The 21,309-nt window shown below is 43.6% G+C and overlaps 1 protein-coding gene across 1 annotated transcript in view; it reads left to right on the top strand.

Moving 5' to 3' along the window:
* Positions 1–4,765, top strand: part of ogdha (oxoglutarate dehydrogenase a) — a 113,431-nt gene extending 108,666 nt beyond the window's left edge. The window contains exons 22-23 of the mRNA XM_083644135.1: positions 1,124–1,278; positions 2,807–4,765. Of these exons, the coding sequence (XP_083500261.1) occupies positions 1,124–1,278; positions 2,807–2,927 (276 nt within the window). The 3' untranslated portion in view covers positions 2,928–4,765. The remainder of the gene's footprint in view (positions 1–1,123; positions 1,279–2,806) is intronic.
* The last annotated feature ends 16,544 nt before the right edge of the window (positions 4,766–21,309 follow it).

The raw sequence follows: 21,309 nt of genomic DNA, 5'->3' as shown, positions 1-21,309 counted from the left end.
TCTGGATTAGACAAACACGTAGAGAAAACCACCATCAGCCGTACCAAAATTGGTAATTCAACACATTAACATCGGTCCCTATAGAGACACTGCATGAAATAGGCCACGCCCATCACGGGGGAAAGCTCTCCATTCATTTCCACACACCAGCGTCATATTCCTTGAATGAAACATAGCTAAAAGCTGTTGTGTGGTGGGGCTGCGCAGACAAATGTAAAAAATCAATCGTCAATTAAAGTTTTTTTGTACTCCCGAGCAAAACAAGGAAGCCATTGAGAATTAGCGAGAAGAAAAATGTGGATCTAGCTCTCAAGGAAGTAAGTTGGAGTGTTCATCTTCCGTATATATGATCTTTGTGTGCAACAGGCGACATAGGAGAACGCCAAGATTGGGGGGGGTTTGTTTCCCCCCCGTTTTGGGCGTGGTTTCTGAATGATGACGCGCTCCGCAGTGTCTCTATGGTCAGAAAAAGTCGACATGGTGGAGAGGCAGAAACAGCAGCCTAGCTTGGCTCATAACGGAGCTACTTCATAGAAACAGACAAGTTGAATTCACTTGAACACATTGTGTCACATTGGGTTGAAAATAGGAAAGAATGTATACTTTCTTCTTTCACAACATTTTCACAACGCAACCTGTCAGCTCCACGACTCAGAGTAACTGTGCTGCTTGTCATTTTGAATGTGCGTTTGTTTGAAGTCGCTCGGTGTCCCGGTTGAGTGGAGTTTCCCGCGGTGAAGCGTCGTGATTGGCCTGAAGATCCAAACACCACCCAGCCGGGAAAGTAGAGGCCATCTCACTCTCACCAAGACACTATCGCCTCACGAAGCGTTACCTGACTGACTGAATTACTGCATGACCTGCATTTGGAGTGTGGTGGGAAAAAAATGAAAAAAGTTGAACCTAGCGGTTGTGGCGGTTGCTTGCCATCCACCGCCGTTGGTTGGCTTGTCCATAGCACGGTATTGCTATTATGATTATTGTGACAATAAGAAAGTAGCCGGCTGGAAATGTTTCAATATCCGGCCAACAGCCGCCACTTATGGAAAACCCTGAAATATAGTGATATAATGTATTAACCTTCTCTCTCACTCCCTCTCTCTCTCTCTCTCTCCCCTTCCAGTTGTCTCCCTTCCCGTTCGACCAGGTGAAGGCGGAGTCAGAGAAGTATGCGAATGCGGACCTAGTGTGGTGTCAGGAAGAGCATAAGAACCAGGGTTACTACGACTACGTAAAGCCCCGCATCAGGACCACCATCCAGAGAGCCAAGCCCGTCTGGTGAGGAGAGAGGAGAGATCCTCTGTGCTTCAGACCACTCCCTCTGTGTCGTGTCCAGTCCCACCGTGCCAAACGCACCCAGTTATCAGTTGAATTAGCGTGATCTCAGCATAGACTGTATGAAAATATGGACGTAGCCACTGTGACGTCGGCCATTGCATTGGCTTTGGCATTTTAACCATTGCCATCTTGTTTTTGTTTTGTTTCTTGCTTCTTTTTTTGCCAGTCCGTGATCGGCAAGCTGCGCGATCATTGGACAGGCGAGCTGTCAATCACGCCCCAAAGCATAGTCTGTTTATCATCGATTAGGGGTGTGCAATATATATCGTATCATTATCAAGTCGTTACAATTTGTTACAATTCATATAGTCTAAAATTCATCTTGTGATAATGGCAAATTTCTGACTTGTTGATGCAATGATGTCACTGCGTTAAGCTGCGTAATGCAGTGGCGTACGCATAGCAACAACGAGCATGGCTGAAAGCGGCTCCACGGGGGAGTAGTTAATTCCAAAAAGGGGAGTGGCTTCAGTAGTGTGGAAGTGGTTCTGTTACAAAAGAGCATGTACAACAAACCATGGTCATATTTGAAGGCAAACTGTTACGTTTATGCTGACACACAAAATTAGAACACTTAATTTGTTGCAATTGTATGTTCTTGAAATGAATGATAAAATATTTGTCAGCGTTTTGTTATATCTTTTCAAGAATATCATGATCACAGAAATAGCCTGAAATATGGTGATATTACTTCAGGGCCATAATTATCGCCCACCCCTATCCTCTTTGCCTCTAACTGGAAGCATCATTTACAAAAACACACCGCATCTAGCAGAGATGATATGGGTCTGAACACACTCTGACTACCTGTCTCTCCCTGTCTCTCTCTCTACCTGTCTCTCCCTGTCTGTCTCTCTCTCATCTGTCTCTCTCTCTCCCTGTCTGTCTGTCTCTCTCTCATCTGTCTCTCTCTCATCTGTCTCTCTCTCTCCCTGTCTGTCTGTCTCTCTCTCATCTGTCTCTCTCTCTCCCTGTCTGTCTGTCTCTCTCTCATCTGTCTCTCTCTCTCCCTGCCTGTCTGTCCCTCTCTCTCATCTGTCTCTCTCTCCCTGCCTGTCTGTCTCTCTCTCATCTGTCTCTCTCTCTCCCTGCCTGTCTGTCCCTCTCTCTCTCATCTGTCTCTCTCCCTGTCTGTCCCTCTCTCTGCCTGCCTATCCCTCACTCTCTCTCCCTGCCTGTCTGTCCCTCACTCTCTCCCTGCCTGTCTGCCCCTCTCTCTCTCCCTGCTTGTCCCTCACTCTCTTATCTGTCTCTCTCTCCCTGCCTGTCCCTCACACTCTATCTCCCTGCCTGTCTGTCCCTCTGTCTCTCTCTTCCTGTCTGTCCCTCACTCTCTCCCCCTCCCTCCCTGCCTGTCTGTCCCTCTCTCTCCCTGCCTGTCCCTCACTCTCTCTCTTCTTGCCTGCCTCCCTGTCTCTCTCTCTCCCTACCTGTCTCTCACTCTCTCTCACCTGTCTATCTGTCTCAGGTATGCGGGTCGTGAGCCTGCAGCAGCTCCGGCTACAGGGAATAAGAAAACTCACCTGACGGAGCATCGTCGCATGATGGACAACGCCTTCGGCCTGGACGCCTTCAAAGACCAGCAGTAAACAACAACAAACAACAACAAACACCAATGACAACAACACCCCCTGACCTCTGACCTTCCTGGATTCAGTGAAAACGTCACAACTTTACTGCAAAGTCTGCAAATACTGTGTACTATTCACTAGATACTACACAGATACTGCATTGTATGGTCTCCAAATACTGCATACTACATAATACATAGTACACAAATACTGCATACTATTTAGTCAATTGTCTGCGAAACTGTGCACTACTTTCTAAATAGTAGGGCTGCAACTACCGATTATGTTTCGTTATTGTTTAATCCGTCGATTATTTTCCAGACTAATCGATTAATCGTTTGGTCTATAAAATGTCAAAAAATGGTGAAAAATGTGGATCACTTTTTCCGCCAAAGTCCAAATGTCTTCTTTTGTCCTGACCAACACTCCACAACCCAGAGATAATCAGTTTACTGTCATAAAAGACTCAAGAAATATTCACATTTAACGTCCTTACGATTAATGGATTATAAGAATAGTTGATTGATTTTCTGTCTATCGACTAGTCGTTGCAGCTCTACTATTTAAATACTGCAAACTACTCAGTAAATGATGTTCAACATTGCATACGACTTCTACTCGATCAGTAGAATACAAATACTGCATACTAATTGCTAAATGGTCTGCAAATACTTTGTACTTCTTACTAAATCATATGCACAATACAGCATAGTATTTAGTCAATAGTACACAAGTCCTGCATGCTATCTTGTACACAATTACTGTGTACTGCACATAAATAGTATATAAATACTGAATACTACACTGCATACTACCTACATCATGGTATGTAAGTCTTCTGAATGGTTACTGAGTAGTATGTAGGAAAACTACAGTAAGTACAAAGTGTAGCATCAGTACTCTGTGTACTCGCTCAGCAGTACAGTCTTACTGGTGGACGTTGCCGGTGATCTCTCTCCTCTGAACCACTGCAGGCGCTGAGGCAACGCAACTTTTTTGGGGCAGGGAGTTTCCTCAATGTTGTTGCTCTATTCTTCCAATTCCCGAGAGATTTTGGATTCTGCAACTCACATTTAGTTGCCAGGAGCATTGCCTGTCTAAATTGCCGAGTGTCTCACCGCCCAGGAGACTGAAGACACCTGGCAATGTGTCGGGCAATATGGCAATTTGTGGCAACACTCTTAAAAAGTCCACATTCACGTTGAGGCAACTCCTTTAGCAATGTTGCTAGAAAAGTTGTGGGCTGAACCGTGAGCTGCTGGCCACACACACACACACACACAGCTTCCTCCGTCCCCACACACACACACAACAGACCACACATGCTTTTACAACGGTTATTTGAAACATTTTCCAACTTTTCCCCTTTTTATTTTCCTTCTGAAAGAGGTTTGTTAGCATAGCATGGTTAGCATCCCACCATTGACCCATTTGAATACGTCAAACTCTGCAGGTGGAAGTGTGTTCGCTCGTTAAGGAGATGTGTGTGTGTAATTAGTCACCATGGCAACACTTTTCGCCCAGTGGAGATTTTAACAGGATGCGTCTGATTGGTCTGTCCTTTACCGAATGCACTGCTGATTGTTCATTTATCCCCTTGGCCTCTCTCTGCAAGTGTTTTTTTTTTTTTCCTGTCGTGCCAAAATGGATTTGAGCGTAGACTTTTTGTCTGGCTGTCTGAGCTCTGTCAGAAATCAGCCGCTTTAACATAAACAACAACAGAAGAAGAAATCAGCTGGGTTTTTGTTTGGGCTTCTGTGAGAAAAAGCAAAATGATTTATTTATTTTCATAATAGGGGATTGAATTTCTCTGCATTGTATTATTTTGCTTCATTCAATAAAGAATATCTACCGAGCTGCAGGCTGCCGGCTCATTTTGTCAACACATAACATCCACCGCGCTGTTTACGAGCTAAACACATAACATCCACCGCGCTGTTTACGAGCTAAAAGGAGAACGCTGCTTATCGTCAACACATCCTATGAAAATAACAATGTGTGTTTGCTCTACTTCTCAGCCTTCAAACTAAAAGTCGCTCCAATAGTGAGCTAACAACGTATAAATGCAGCTCAAAAAGACATAGCTTACATGCTAAAAGTCGCTAACTTGCCATGAAAAGTCAGGCTGTTATTACCAAATCAAATTAAAATGGGAACCAATTCTTCATTACGCCGGGGACGACTTTCTGTTCTACTACGGAACCACTTTATGATGTAATCTGTTCTACTACGGAACCACTTTATGATGTAATCTGTTCTACTACGGAACCACTTTATGATGTTATATTCAGTCCCTGCATCAGACTCTGGCTTCAGAAATGTTCACATGCTGATGTGCTGTCTGTAAGATGCCAGCAGTGATGTGTCTTTATCAGCGCTAGTTTGAAGACTGATCTCAATAAGCTGATGAAGACTGGACAGTCCCTGGCTCTAGCTCAGTGTGTAGCTGTTCGCTGGTTCAAATCCCATCTCTGTCTCACGCTTTGTACAGTACTTTCAAATCAGATGCCAAAGCCCAAACTGAGAAATGCTGTATACAGATTACAGACAGTCTAGATGTGTTTTGTGTCGTATGTCTGATGGTACTTTTACACTCTTTCAATGTTGGTGAAAGTTCAGCTGTCTGGTTTGTTCTCTGCTCCTCCTATCTCTGTGGAAGTCGGGGGGAGAGCAACCCTTACCCGCCCCCCAACATGTTTAGATACTTTCAAATACAGTTTATATCATGTTTAAACTATAGAGAGGCAAAGTGAACGTCACTTCCTGCTTCAGCACTGTACCAGAGATTGTCTTCCGCAATTTATTTTCCCATAGACATTTTGTAAAATGACCATAAAAGTTGTTTTACTTGGTCAAACCAAATGGTTCAGCTATATTTAGAATCGGGAGAGACCAGATAACATTTTCACTTGGACACTTGGATTTCACAAAATGACAGGAGGCCAGGGGCCAGTTAATTAATAAACAAACATCATATTAAATTGCTCTGTAGTGGATTGTAGGTTTTTGCGGTGCCAGCCGGAATTTAGCCTGACGATTTTAAATGTTTACGATTTTTTACACTCTGCCATGAACCCGCATAGCATAAATCTGAACCACCAAGCAGAATGTAAACAAGCAATAATCAAGAGTGAGAATGCAAACACAATATCCAGTGTATTGGAGGTACAATGAAAACAAAACAACAAAAGTTAGAAATTCAGTTTCTTCACTTCAGTTTCAGAGTATCACTGGCATAAATACTTAAGTCGTCCAAACTGGAAATCATTTTTGGTGGAAGCTGAGAATGTGTTACTTTAAAACACCTCTACTAATATGGACCTACGGCAAAAGAGCCCCCTCTGCTGGAGAGGATGTGGTCTAATAGGAGACTTTTCTCACATTTTTTGGGACTGCCCTAAATTACATTAGATTACATTACATTACATTACGTCATTTGGCAGATGCTTTTATCCAAAGCGACTTACAATAGCACATTTTTGTCAGCAATAGAGCAATCAATCAACTATGCAGCACAGTCTATGACAACTACAACTTCTGAAGGAACAGTGGTACAAGTTTAGTTCAGGTTAGTTTTTTTTTATTTTATTTTTTTATTAAAATTAAAAATATTCTGGGAAAAGGTAATAAGGGAAATATTAGTTTTGATTTTGGACAGTTCTTTTGAATCACAGCAAATAATATGAGGTAATATGCCTTCAGGGGGAGTGGGGAAAAACTAATGGTATTATGATCAGAGCTCTTGTGTTAATGGCCCTCAAAATGATTACAATAAACTGGCTTAAGCCACCTACCTTGGACTCCCAAAGACTCAAGAGCGTGAACTTTATGGAAAATAATACCAGTGGATCTATTATTAGACTACACTTATTTAGAGAAATGGGCTTCTGTTATAATGTATTTAGCAAAGTGATTATACTGCGAGTTAGCCTGGGTGAACCCAGCCTTCAACGTGACGTCACAGACTATGCGTGTAACGTAAGTTTCTTCGTGACTGATAGTACATAGAGGTCACGTGGAGGCTGGGTTTACCCAGGCTAACTGTGTATTGAACTGGACAAGTTGGGGTGAATGTGAAAACATATCATTTATACCAGGGGATCCCAAAGTTTTGCATCTAGGGACCCAAAAGATACATTTGGTCTCTGCCTGGGACCCAAGCTCACAAAAAACATACAGTAATTAGTTGCCATGACGACCAGTCAGCGACCCCCCCTCCACAGGTCCGCGACCCAAATTGGGTCCTAACCCAAGTGACGCCTTGTGTACTCAGATATGGTCTGACAGAGAAGTCTGGAAATCGGAGTCTCGAAAAGTATGGAATTGTTGAAATGGAAAATGTGTAACAGACGGTTGCTTTTCTGGTGCATGCTCCCTAGTCCGATACCTCACGAGTCCGACACCTCACGAGTCCGAAAAAAGAGGCATTGGACAGGGGATCATGTCTATGTTCCCCGGCTTCTATGTTCCCCGGGTTCTATATTCCCCGTTTTTCACTAACCCTAAACCTAACCTCCCCCAGACCCTAACCCAAAACCTAACCTCTCCCACCCCCACGCCTAAACCTAACCTCCCCCAGACCCTAACCCAAAACCATGAGGTGTCGTCGGACTCGTGAGGTATCGGACTAGGGAGCAGTCCCCGCTTTTTTCTTCCCTTCAGCTATTCACCTTATGTAGCCCCGCCCACTTGACCCAGGTGTGTTATGACTTCCTGTTCAAAACACCGTCTGTTTTACCTGCTCACTAGTACTGTACTGTCACAGGAAGTGTCAACACAATAGGAAGTAACTTGCTGACCCCTGTGTTGGAACATGAGGTGAATAGAGTCTGTCTTCTATCCGTTTCTCTGCTGTGACAATCCCTCCACTTGAACACTAGGTGTCGCCATCTCCCTTTGCTAGTGTCTTGAAGGTACTGAGTGGAGGGGTCACCAACTGAATGAGTTACCTGTGGCTGGGTGCTCTCTCTGCTCTCCCATTCTGCAGTCTGGTCTCTCACTGGGCAGATGCTTCCCCGGCAGGCATGGCGACAGCATAGGAGTCTCACCACATACTGACTTCAACACAATGGACCCTTTTCACCACAACCAAAACATTAATGAGAGACCTGGCTGGCACTGGTCGGGTAGCTGGGGCATTGTTTGTAGTAGGCCTAGCGTGCCTTTGAATTTATTTTTGAGTGGGAGGTTCTGAGGTGGGCAGCTGTGGAGAGGTGTCAGGACGTCCCGTTGTCTTTCAAATCATGGCGTTCAAGTTGCAGAGTGGGGGCGTTAACCCTTTAATCCCTGCAGCGTTCAAGTTGCAGAGTGGGGGGGCGTTAACCCTTTAATCCCTGCAGCGTTCAAGTTGCAGAGTGGGGGGGCGTTAACCCTTTAATCCCTGCAGCTTTCAAGTTGCAGAGTGGGGGGCATTAACCCTTTAATCCCTGCAGCGTTCAAATTGCAGAGTGGGGGGGGGCGTTAACCCTTTAATCCCTGCAGCTTTCAAATTGCAGAGTGGGGGGGCGTTAATCCTTTAATCCCTGCAGCGTTCAAGTTGCAGAGTGGGGGGCGTTAACCCTTTAATCCCAGCAGCGTTCAAGTTGCAGAGTGGGGGGCGTTAACCCTTTAATCCCTGCAGCGTTCAAGTTGCAGAGTGGGGGGCGTTAACCCTTTAATCTCTGCAGCGTTCAAGTTGCAGAGTGGGGGGCGTTAACCCTTTAATCCCTGCAGCGTTCAAGTTGCAGAGTGGGGGGCGTTAACCCTTTAATCCCTGCAGCGTTCAAATTGCAGAGTGGGGGCGTTAACCCTTTAATCCCTGCAGCATTCAAATTGCAGAGTGGGGGGCGTTAACCCTTTAATCCCTGCAGCGTTCAAGTTGCAGAGTGGGGGGCGTTAACCCTTTAATCCCTGCAGCGTTCAAGTTGCAGAGTGGGGGGCGTTAACCCTTTAATCCCTGCAGCGTTCAAGTTGCAGAGTGGGGGCGTTAACCCTTTAATCCCTGCAATTTTGCACCTGTCATTCAGACACCAGCCATGTGGCTAAATGACGACAGACTGTCAGTGATGATTATGAACCACTGACACCGGCAGATGTTTTTCTTTTTTTGTGTCACAGACGTTCTCTGTCAACAAATCTGTTTAGCCAGCTGACAGCAAGGTGTGTGTGTGTGTGTGTGTGTGTGTGTGTGTGTGTGTGTGTGTCCTGCAGCAGGTGTGCAGAAATACAATGCGTCTTGATTGGCCTCCTCAGCCTGCGACGTGTGTGATATGTGTGCGTGTGAGGTGTGTATGATGTGTGTCAGTATATGTGTAATATATGAATGTGTGCATGTGATGTGTGTTCATGCATGTGATGTGTGTGTGTGTGTGTGTGTGTGTGTGTGTGTGTGTGTATGTATGCGTGTGATCTGTGATATACGTCTGATGTGTGTGTGTGTGTGTGTGTGTGTCTGTGTGTGTGTGTGTGTGTGTGTGAGATGTGTGTGTGTGTGTGTGTGTGTGTGTGTGTCTGTGTGTGTGTGTGTGTGTGTGTGTGTGTATATGCGTGTGATCTGTGATATACGTCTGATGTGTGTGTGTGTGTGTCTGTGTGTGTGTGTGTGTGTGTGTGTGTGTGTGTGTGTGAGTGAGAGAGATGTGTGTGTGAGGTTCTGGCCCGAGGCATTCTGCCCTCTGAAGCAGAGTAATTACAGAGTGACTCATGGTTCATATTGTGGAGATGGTTTGTCAGCGCTGCTGTTTGGGTCTGCCTTGTGTTAACCTGTTCATGTGTTTGGGTCTGCCTTGTGTTAACGTGTTCATGTGTTTGGGTCTGCCTTGTGTTAACCTGTTCATGTGTTTGGGTCTGTCTTGTGTTAACCTGTTCATGTGTTTGGGTCTGTCTTGTGTTAACCTGTTCATGTGTTTGTGTCTGCCTTGTGTTAACCTGTTCATGTGTTTGGGTCTGCCTTGTGTTAACGTGTTCATGTGTTTGGGTCTGCCTTGTGTTAACCTGTTCATGTGTTTGGGTCTGCCTTGTGTTAACGTGTTCATGTGTTTGGGTCTGCCTTGTGTTAACCTGTTCATGTGTTTGGGTCTGCCTTGTGTTAACCTGTTCATGTGTTTGGGTCTGCCTTGTGTTAACGTGTTCATGTGTTTGGGTCTGCCTTGTGTTAACGTGTTCATGTGTTTGGGTCTGCCTTGTGTTAACGTGTTCATGTGTTTGGGTCTGCCTTGTGTTAACGTGTTCATGTGTTTGGGTCTGTCTTGTGTTAACGTGTTCATGTGTTTGGGTCTGCCTTGTGTTAACCTGTTCATGTGTTTGGGTCTGCCTTGTGTTAACGTGTTCATGTGTTTGGGTCTGCCTTGTGTTAACCTGTTCATGTGTTTGGGTCTGCCTTGTGTTAACGTGTTCATGTGTTTGGGTCTGCCTTGTGTTAACGTGTTCATGTGTTTGGGTCTGCCTTGTGTTAACGTGTTCATGTGTTTGGGTCTGCCTTGTGTTAACCTGTTCATGTGTTTGGGTCTGCCTTGTGTTAACGTGTTCATGTGTTTGGGTCTGCCTTGTGTTAACCTGTTCATGTGTTTGTGTCTGTCTTGTGTTAACGTGTTCATGTGTTTGGGTCTGCCTTGTGTTAACCTGTTCATGTGTTTGTGTCTGTCTTGTGTTAACGTGTTCATGTGTTTGGGTCTGCCTTGTGTTAACCTGTTCATGTGTTTGGGTCTGCCTTGTGTTAACCTGTTCATGTGTTTGTGTCTGTCTTGTGTTAACGTGTTCATGTGTTTGGGTCTGTCTTGTGTTAACCTGTTCATGTGTTTGTGTCTGTCTTGTGTTAACGTGTTCATGTGTTTGTGTCTGTCTTGTGTTAACGTGTTCATGTGTTTGGGTCTGTCTTGTGTTAACCTGTTCATGTGTTTGTGTCTGTCTTGTGTTAACGTGTTCATGTGTTTGTGTCTGTCTTGTGTTAACGTGTTCATGTGTTTGTGTCTGTCTTGTGTTAACGTGTTCATGTGTTTGGGTCTGCCTTGTGTTAACGTGTTCATGTGTTTGGGTCTGCCTTGTGTTAACGTGTTCATGTGTTTGTGTCTGCCTTGTGTTAACCTGTTCATGTGTTTGGGTCTGCCTTGTGTTAACCTGTTCATGTGTTTGTGTCTGTCTTGTGTTAACGTGTTCATGTGTTTGGGTCTGTCTTGTGTTAACCTGTTCATGTGTTTGTGTCTGTCTTGTGTTAACGTGTTCATGTGTTTGTGTCTGTCTTGTGTTAACGTGTTCATGTGTTTGGGTCTGCCTTGTGTTAACGTGTTCATGTGTTTGGGTCTGCCTTGTGTTAACGTGTTCATGTGTTTGGGTCTGCCTTGTGTTAACCTGTTCATGTGTTTGTGTCTGTCTTGTGTTAACGTGTTCATGTGTTTGGGTCTGTCTTGTGTTAACCTGTTCATGTGTTTGTGTCTGTCTTGTGTTAACGTGTTCATGTGTTTGTGTCTGTCTTGTGTTAACCTGTTCATGTGTTTGTGTCTGCCTTGTGTTAACGTGTTCATGTGTTTGGGTCTGTCTTGTGTTAACGTGTTCATGTGTTTGGGTCTGCCTTGTGTTAACGTGTTCATGTGTTTGGGTCTGCCTTGTGTTAACCTGTTCATGTGTTTGGGTCTGCCTTGTGTTAACGTGTTCATGTGTTTGTGTCTGTCTTGTGTTAACGTGTTCATGTGTTTGGGTCTGTCTTGTGTTAACCTGTTCATGTGTTTGTGTCTGTCTTGTGTTAACGTGTTCATGTGTTTGTGTCTGTCTTGTGTTAACCTGTTCATGTGTTTGTGTCTGCCTTGTGTTAACGTGTTCATGTGTTTGGGTCTGTCTTGTGTTAACGTGTTCATGTGTTTGGGTCTGCCTTGTGTTAACGTGTTCATGTGTTTGGGTCTGCCTTGTGTTAACCTGTTCATGTGTTTGGGTCTGCCTTGTGTTAACGTGTTCATGTGTTTGTGTCTGTCTTGTGTTAACGTGTTCATGTGTTTGGGTCTGTCTTGTGTTAACCTGTTCATGTGTTTGTGTCTGTCTTGTGTTAACCTGTTCATGTGTTTGTGTCTGTCTTGTGTTAACGTGTTCATGTGTTTGTGTCTGCCTTGTGTTAACGTGTTCATGTGTTTGGGTCTGCCTTGTGTTAACCTGTTCATGTGTTTGGGTCTGCCTTGTGTTAACGTGTTCATGTGTTTGGGTCTGCCTTGTGTTAACGTGTTTATGTGTTTGGGTCTGCCTTGTGTTAACGTGTTCATGTGTTTGGGTCTGCCTTGTGTTAACGTGTTCATGTGTTTGGGTCTGCCTTGTGTTAACGTGTTCATGTGTTTGGGTCTGCCTTGTGTTAACGTGTTCATGTGTTTGTGTCTGCCTTGTGTTAACGTGTTCATGTGTTTGGGTCTGCCTTGTGTTAACCTGCAACTTCCTGTTTCTTTTAACCACAGAGTTATATGTCATATGGACATATCTATATATATCTATATATCATATACACATAGCCATCGTGACGTGACGTCACCCATTGCTTTGTGGACTCCTGTTTTTGATGCCTTGAGTTTGATATTTTGACATCTTGGTTTTTTGCAGCCAGAAGCAGCTAGCTTGAGACCAGGAAGGGGGGGCGGAGCCACAGAGCCATAGTCTTCTTTATCGTCTATTTGACGCGAGATGAGACCATCATTTACAAAATGAATGTGTTGAAGAAGACTTGAAACTAGCAAGTGAGGCATAAATTCATTAGGAAAGTGTTTTACCGAGGTCATAAATCAAGTGAGAAGTAGGGTCATTTTCCCCATTCACTTCCATATAATCAGACTTCTTTTTGCATCCAGTGGAGTCGCCCCCAGCTGGCCATTAGAAAGAATGCAGGGTCAAAGCCATTCCGCATTTTGCTTCATTTTTCACGTACGGAGGTACCCGCTTGGTTTAACCTGGTCGCCATCTTTGTCCCTCGGCCTCCAAGTGATGAAACCACCGTCACGAACGACAAGGAACCCAAATGCAGACACAGACCAGGAAACGTGTTTGATGCTTAAACAAATGTTTTACTTTAAGGAAAACTTAAAGAGTGCCTAAAGTAGGCAATACAGTCACACGATTTTGTTAATGTGCAGTCTGTAGGTCCAAAAAGGAGCTGTGGCTTGTGTGGCAATCCAGATGGTGCTGTGGCTCGTCTGTAGCAAGTCCAGGAGGAGCTGTGGCAGTCCAGAGGTGGTACTGTGGCTCGTCTGTAGCAAGTCCAGGAGGAGCTGTGGCAAGTCCAGGTGGTCCAGTGGCTCGGCTCTGGCAGAAGAGACAGAAATCAATGGTATTCCATGCAAAAAGGCTCAGATGTTCAAGGCTGGCGTTCGTACTGACCGATACGGTATTACAAGCATGGAGTTTCCGCCAGATATTTAAAGGCCTCCAGCTGATGAGGACACAGCTGACACACCCACCCCTCCTGATGCAGCTCACAGCTCCAACCTCATAGAGAGCCGCAGGGATGACGTATTTTTGTAGTCAGAACGCGGAAGTCCCGGGCTTCCTGGTTCTTCACTGTTTCTGTCTATGGGATTTTTGAATGGGGTTTTTGCCGCGATGCTTCAAATACGGTCTCTGGGCAACGCAAGATTAATCAAGATTCAAGATTCAAGATTTTTATTGTCACTCCATGGTACAAGTATCACGTGTGAAATTCTTGTGCTGTGGACTCCGTTTACAACATAGTACAAATATAGCAAGGCATATGAGTGCAAAAACAATAAGCAATAAGGCAATAAGCAATAAGCAATAAGCAATATGCAACAATAAGCAATAAGGCAGTATAGTGATAAGACAAGTCCGAGACAGTGGCATATTCACTGCACATAGGTGCACATGTCATGTGCATACTTTAGACGTGCTTAGACATTTTAAATTCGACGTATTTGACGTACAGGTGCAAATAGCATGTAGGGGAGGTCCGGGACGAATTAAGCAGGGGGACGGAATTAGCTTGTCCTCATATACTATCTTTGACAAAACCCAGGAAGACGATTCTTTCCCCCCATGTTACACTTCCTGGTACCTCACTTCCTGTGAAGTTTCAGCTCGGCCAGTCAGTGGATGGCGGAGATATCCGCAAAAACGTTGCCTTTTCGTCTTATTTTCAAACGCGAGTAAAATATTGCAAACTGTGTATTTTTCTATTAGCGTGTTGGAATTTATTTATTTAATGCTGCTAACGCTATTCATCTGTTAGACCTATCGGTAGACTACAGCTCAATGATTGTTTTGTGTGTAATGTTAGCATATCCTTTGTGCTAGCTTAGCTTTCATCCAGGGAAACGCACGGGGGACAAATAAAGCACTTTGCTCCAATTGCCTTGAATAGGCTATGCATTTATCTGTGCTTGCAGGACAATGCCTCGCATAAGGAAGAGGACCACGGACAGAGGGCAAAAAAATGCACACATTCAAATATTTCTTTGGATAAGCCATTTAAGGGAGGTAAAATATTGATCACATCACATCAGCAAAATATATAGATAGACGTTATAATTATATTAATTTGCAACATATAACATATTAAAATGTATTTCATAATACTTAGTTTCTTAGATGACCAAAAGATGAAGGAATTAATGCCAGAAAAAAATTGTTACCTGGCTGTTTTTGTGCCTTTTTCACAACCGCTACATTAGTCCCCCGCCTGTGCTTTATTTGTCCCTTCACTGTGGGACAAATTAAGCATTGCGCAGCTTCTGGTTGCCATCTGATGACGTCTGATGTATTGACCCATGGAACGAAACTACGGTTGGTATTGCCAGAGGACATGTGTAGGTTGCTTACATGAAAATATTATAACTCCAGCTGAAACAATCTTTACACAATGACAAAAAAAACAAAAAGTGCTTCATTCGTCCCGGACCTCCCCTACCTTATTAGACATACAGTTAAACATTAGACATACGTAATGGTAGCAGCTGCAGTGCGGTACGGTACGGCTACTACACTATTTGTGTATGTTAAGGAGTCTCGTGGCCTGCGGAAAGAAACTGTTCCTCAAGCGATTTACGTCAATCAAACGCGAACCAGAATTCAGTCGGATAATCTTCACATATGAGGACCACTTTCATGAGTTTTGTAGCGTAAATGCGAGCCCTAGAAGTAAAAAGCTCGAGCTAAGCTAATCCAGAACTACACACCGTCGCGTAGGCTTCCACGTCACGTCAGCACTCAACCTGGACTGTTGTTGATGTGTGCACTGATTACCCCGGGCTGAACGGGGCTGAACCAGGTGAGGGAAAGAGAATTTCCGTGTTCGTCCTTTGAAGTGGTGACGTTATTGACGTATATATCCACATCGACTCAAAAGTGTAGTCTCATTTAGCCGTTTGCTAGCTAGCCGCCCTTTTAACGGCACGTAAAAGCTTCAAAACTCATAAAAGTGGTCCTCGTGTGTGAAGATGATATTACTAAACACTGGTTCGCGTTTGATTAAGCCAGCGTTGCCCAGAGAGATTATTAGAAGCATCGCGCCAAAAACCCATTCAAAACTCCCATAGGCGAAAACAGTGAAGAACCAGGACTGTTAGCATCGATGATTTCCGGACTCGTTCCTGCGGCTCTCTATAGACGTGCACAGAGATCATTAAAGACAAGGAAGACAGACCTGCTCAAATGCCATGACAACCACAGAGTGAAGCTCCACAGCTGAACCTTCTTCTGTCTCCATCTTCCTCCTAGTCTCTCAAGCCCGTCTCTCTCTTCCACGTTCGCATTTGGCCGGCGGACGCTGTCATCTTCCAAAGACACAAATGCTTCAGACCGAAGGAAGTTTGATGGTATTCGACCAATCACGACACATGGAGAGAAAACCGATGCAGGTGATTGGAGAAATTAGTGGATGTGCTCGCCTTCAGCAGATGTCCCGCCTTATTTCTGTTTTGACCAGCTTTGGCCTCTGTGAGGTACAGACAGTCTCTTTTAGAAAGAAAGTCGCACACTCAAATTCTCCTCTGCTGTGTTTAATTGACGCCATGTTTCGGCGAATATGCCTTTGTCAGGGTATATCTTTGAGAGCTGTATTTAACGTTTTTTAGCTTACAATTGGAGCCAATAGTCGGGTTTCCATCCACCTGTTTTTAAAAAACTGAGTGGGTCCAAATATCGCAAAAAAGTTTTCTCACTTGAAGGAGGTGGAAAGTGGTGGAGGTGGTCTGGTCTATCGATAAAAGGAAAATGCGATAAGTGCAGTGGAAACACATTAAGCGATATTCCGTTGTCTCTCCATTCAAAAACATTCACAGTTTCCCTTGATCACTGCAATGCAAACCATGCCATGTAGCCTACACACGGTAAATAATGGTAAATATGCAGCACAATACAGAAGAAGTGGTAAACAGAAGAAGACTGGAATATTAACTTTAAGGTGACTCACTTCTAGAATTGAATGAAATTGTATTCACTTAATATCTGCTCTGTGGATTATAGCTAACCTGCTGGTCTAGCAGCTGATCAGCAGCTCAGACAGCCTCAAACACCAGGTGTTTGAGAGCTCTATAATTCGCAAATAGCAGCGGATGGATTTCTTTTGCCGACTTTCTGAAAATTCGATTAAATTGGCGATACCTTTGGATGGAAACCCAACTATTGACTTCCAGGTGACGAGTAAAAACAGTATGTAGGAAGTCAGATGGACTGCTGATTTTTATTTTCAGAGGATTGTTGACGGTAAGAAATGTATTAAAAAACACCATCCTTATCCTTTAAAAGCCTAACATCAGTTTTCATGTTTCCTACCTGTTTACACAGACGCCACCACCATCGCACCTGCTGGCACACAAAGAGTTAAAGAGCTTTGATGCCGGCATGAATCCAGCCATAAAGACTGACTGAGTGATAACACACACACACACAGACACACACACACACACGCACACAGACACACACACACACACACACGCGCGCATGTGCATGTGCACGCGCACACACGCACACACACACACACACACACACACGCACGCACGCACGCACACACAGATTAGTATGGGATACAGTGTTTCAAAGCTAGAGGAAGTGGTTTGAAGCATTTCCCTCGACTGTGATCTAAGGAGGTAATTACCACTTAGTTAAGATATTAAGTGCTCATCCTCTGTCTGAACACACACACACACACACACACACACACACACACACACACTCACTCTCAGACACACACACATACACACACACACACACACACACACACAGACTCACACACACACACACACACACACACACACACACACACACACACAGAGACTCACACTCAGACACACACACACACACACTGACAGACCCTGTGTATTATATTTGCTTTGTAGTAATCATGACATTAGTATCATCCTTATTACTGTAATGTTGCCTCACAGGTTTAAAGAAACACACGCCAACATTTTGGGAGATTCGCCTATTTGTCATATTCCTGACAGTAAGACGAGAATATAGATGCCTTTCTCTCCTCTGTCCGTGCAGGACGTGCGATGCACCCCTCCTGCTAGTTAGCTTAGCACAATGAATGGTAGTGGATTGGTACAGCAGCATGCCACGATTCAATCACCAAAAATACACATTGCAGCAGTGCCACAACGCTCATTACGTTTTTTGTTTTTGTTTTCAAGTTTTCTTTATTGAATATTCTCTTGGCAGTTTATGTAACTGAAATACGAGAATATTTACAATGGATGAAATCAATGGAGTACAACATAAAAATATAAAACCACAATTTAGAATAAAATAATAATAAATTGGTGAATCTTCTGTATTCTATCAACAGTCTATGGCAGTGATGGGTAAGGCTGTTCATTGTATATTATTTGGCATTCAGGAGAGATGTGAGGAAGGGGGATGGGTGATTTTTCATATCTTTTTGTTCTTGTTTTGGGCATGTCGAGTTGGGTGCTGTTTCTGGTTTGGTGATTTGATGTTTGGGCTCTGGTAGGTGGCAGCCAGGCTCTGAAGGGGGAATCCAGAAGAAGACCCAGTAAGCTAAAGTCCCTGCATAGTGAGAGAGATGTGTCTGTCTTGGAGGGTAGGTAGTGACAGGGTTTGGAGTGCACATGTTGTGACATGTCACCACCACGCTATGCAATAATCCAAAATTACAAGACTCATTTTCAAAACAAATACATAGCCGGAACTACTTTCCAAACATGGCCACCTGGCACAGTGAAAGCACCATGGCAACCAACGTTACTTCCGTCAATCCTCCACTGCTGCAGTGACTGATGTGCAGGCGCTGTGTGCGTCCTGGTCCAGGCAGCTGGTCATCTCTCGCCTGGACTACTGCAATGTTCTTCTGGCTGGGCTACCTGCTGCAGCCATCCGACCGCTTCAGCTCATTCAGAACGCTGCAGCCCGTCTGGTATTCAACCAACCCAAATTCTCTCATGTCACTCCCCTCTTCCGGGACCTTCACTGGCTTCCCATCTCGGCACGCATTCAATTCAAAACACTGGTTCTGGCCTACAGGGCAGTACACCAGACAGTCCCTCTGTACTTACAATCTATGGTCAGGCTCCAAATCTCTCAGCGCTCCCTTCGCTCCTCCACCAGCGCGGGACGCCTCGCCCCTCCTCCGCTACGGGGGCTCACAAGTCGCTCATCCCGCTCATCTTCTCGTCCCTGGCACCTCAATGGTGGAACGAGCTTCCACCTTCGGTCAGGACAGCTGAATCACTGCCGATCTTTCGGAAAAGACTAAAGACTCACCTTTTCAGGCTCCATCTGGGCCCTTCTTGAACTAACTTCTTTCTCTCTTAAAAAAAACAAAAAAACAAAAACTGAACTAAACTTGTACTGCACTGTTCCTTCAGAAGTTGTAGTTGTCATAGACTGTGTTGCATAGTTGATTGCTCTATTGCTGACAAAAATGTGTTATAAGTCGCTTTGGATAAAAGCGTCTGCCAAATGACGTAATGTAATGTAATGTAATGGTGGCTCACCTGGTAGCTGCACGTACAAAGGAGGCTCGGTCCTTCGCGCGGCCGACGCGGGTTCGAATCCACATTGCCATATGTCATCCCCTCTCTCTCTGCCCACCTCTCCTGTCTGCCTACTGTCCATATGTCATCCCCTCTCTGCCCACCTCTCCTGTCTGCCTACTGTCCTAATCTGAATAAAGGCAAAAATGGCCCAAAAAAAAACGATAAAAAAAAATCCTCAGTCCCCGTTTGTTTTGTTGATGGAAGTAACGTTAGTTGCCATGGCGCTTTTGAGGCGCTGTGTGCAATCACTGCGCCAGGCGGCCATGTTTGGAAAGTAGTTACGGCTATACATTTGCTTTGAAAATGAGTATATTGTAATTTGGGATTATTATTTGATAACTTTGTGAGTACACGAGTCACAACATGTACCTATGAGCGTTTTGCCGCTGTTGGAATGTGTCTTTTCGGTGACTGAACGGGGGTGTGCTGCTGTACCATTCCACTACCATTCATTGTGCTAAGCTAACTAGCAGGAGGGGTGCATCGCACATGTTTTTTTTGTTGGGGGTTTTTTCTGCAAGTGAAATGTTTTATGGTCACTCACAATTCAGTAGGTCACTGGTTGACTTGATTCCAGCCTTAAAACTCGTTATCTGAGGATTTTTTTTAAATGTCTATGGAGAAAATGAATTCTGAGTTCTCTTCCGGGTTTGGAGACGTGGAGACGTGAGCTGTTCAGCTATTGTCCTTTTGTTTTACTGCAGGTTCCAGCTTCTTCTTCGTGTTTATGATGTGTGTTGGCATGATGCCAATGAGTGCGTACTTTCACGTGACCCAGTAAGCAATGTGTCCAGTGTCGCACTACTGCATGTTATACAGCTCATATCTATACTACTGCATGTTATACAGCTCATATTCTATACTACTGCATGTTATACAGCTCATATTCTATACTACTGCATGTTATACAGCTCATATTCTATACTACTGCATGTTATACAGCTCATATTCTACACTACTGCATGTTATACAGCTCATATTCTATACTACTGCATGTTATACAGCTCATATTCTACACTACTGCATGTTATACAGCTCATATTCTATACTACTGCATGTTATACAGCTCATATTCTATCTATACTACTGCATGTTATACAGCTCATATTCTATACTACTGCATGTTATACAGCTCATATTCTATCTATACTACTGCATGTTATACAGCTCATATTCTATACTACTGCATGTTATACAGCTCATATTCTATACTACTGCATGTTATACAGCTCATATTCTATACTACTGCATGTTATACAGCTCATATTCTATACTACTGCATGTTATACAGCTCATATTCTATACTACTGCATGTTATACAGCTCATATTCTATACTACTGCATGTTGTACAGCTCATATTCTACACTACTGCATGTTATACAGCTCATATTCTATACTACTGCATGTTATACAGCTCATATTCTATACTACTGCATGTTATACAGCTCATATTCTATACTACTGCATGTTATACAGCTCATATTCTACACTACTGCATGTTATACAGCTCATATTCTACACTACTGCATGTTATACAGCTCATATTCTATACTACTGCATGTTATACAGCTCATATTCTATACTACTGCATGTTATACAGTTCATATTCTATACTACTGCATGTTATACAGCTCATATTCTATACTACTGCATGTTATACAGCTCATATTCTATACTACTGCATGTTATACAGCTCATATTCTATACTACTGCATGTTATACAGTTCATATTCTATACTACTGCATGTTATACAGCTCATATTCTATACTACTGCATGTTATACAGCTCATATTCTACACTACTGCATGTTATACAGCTCATATTCTACACTACTGCATGTTATACAGCTCATATTCTATACTACTGCATGTTATACAGCTCATATTCTACACTACTGCATGTTATACAGCTCATATTCTACACTACTGCATGTTATACAGCTCATATTCTATACTACTGCATGTTATACAGCTCATATTCTATACTACAGCTCATATTCTATACTACTGCATGTTATACAGCTCATATTCTATACTACTGCATGTTATACAGCTCATATTCTATACTACAGCTCATATTCTACACTACTGCATGTTATACAGCTCATATTCTATACTACTGCATGTTATACAGCTCATATTCTATACTACTGCATGTTATACAGCTCATATTCTATACTACTGCATGTTATACAGCTCATATTCTATACTACTGCATGTTATACAGCTCATATTCTATACTACTGCATGTTATACAGCTCATATTCTACACTACTGCATGTTATACAGCTCATATTCTACACTACTGCATGTTATACAGCTCATATTCTATACTACTGCATGTTATACAGCTCATATTCTATCTATACTACTGCATGTTATACAGCTCATATTCTATACTACTGCATGTTGTACAGCTCATATTCTATCTATACTACTGCAT

The sequence above is a fragment of the Poromitra crassiceps genome (assembly GCF_964638095.1).
Source record: "Poromitra crassiceps genome assembly, chromosome: 10".
Lineage (NCBI taxonomy): Eukaryota > Metazoa > Chordata > Actinopteri > Beryciformes > Melamphaidae > Poromitra > Poromitra crassiceps.
The sequence above is the reverse complement of the archived record's forward strand: the minus strand, read 5'-3'. Positions and strand labels throughout refer to the sequence as shown.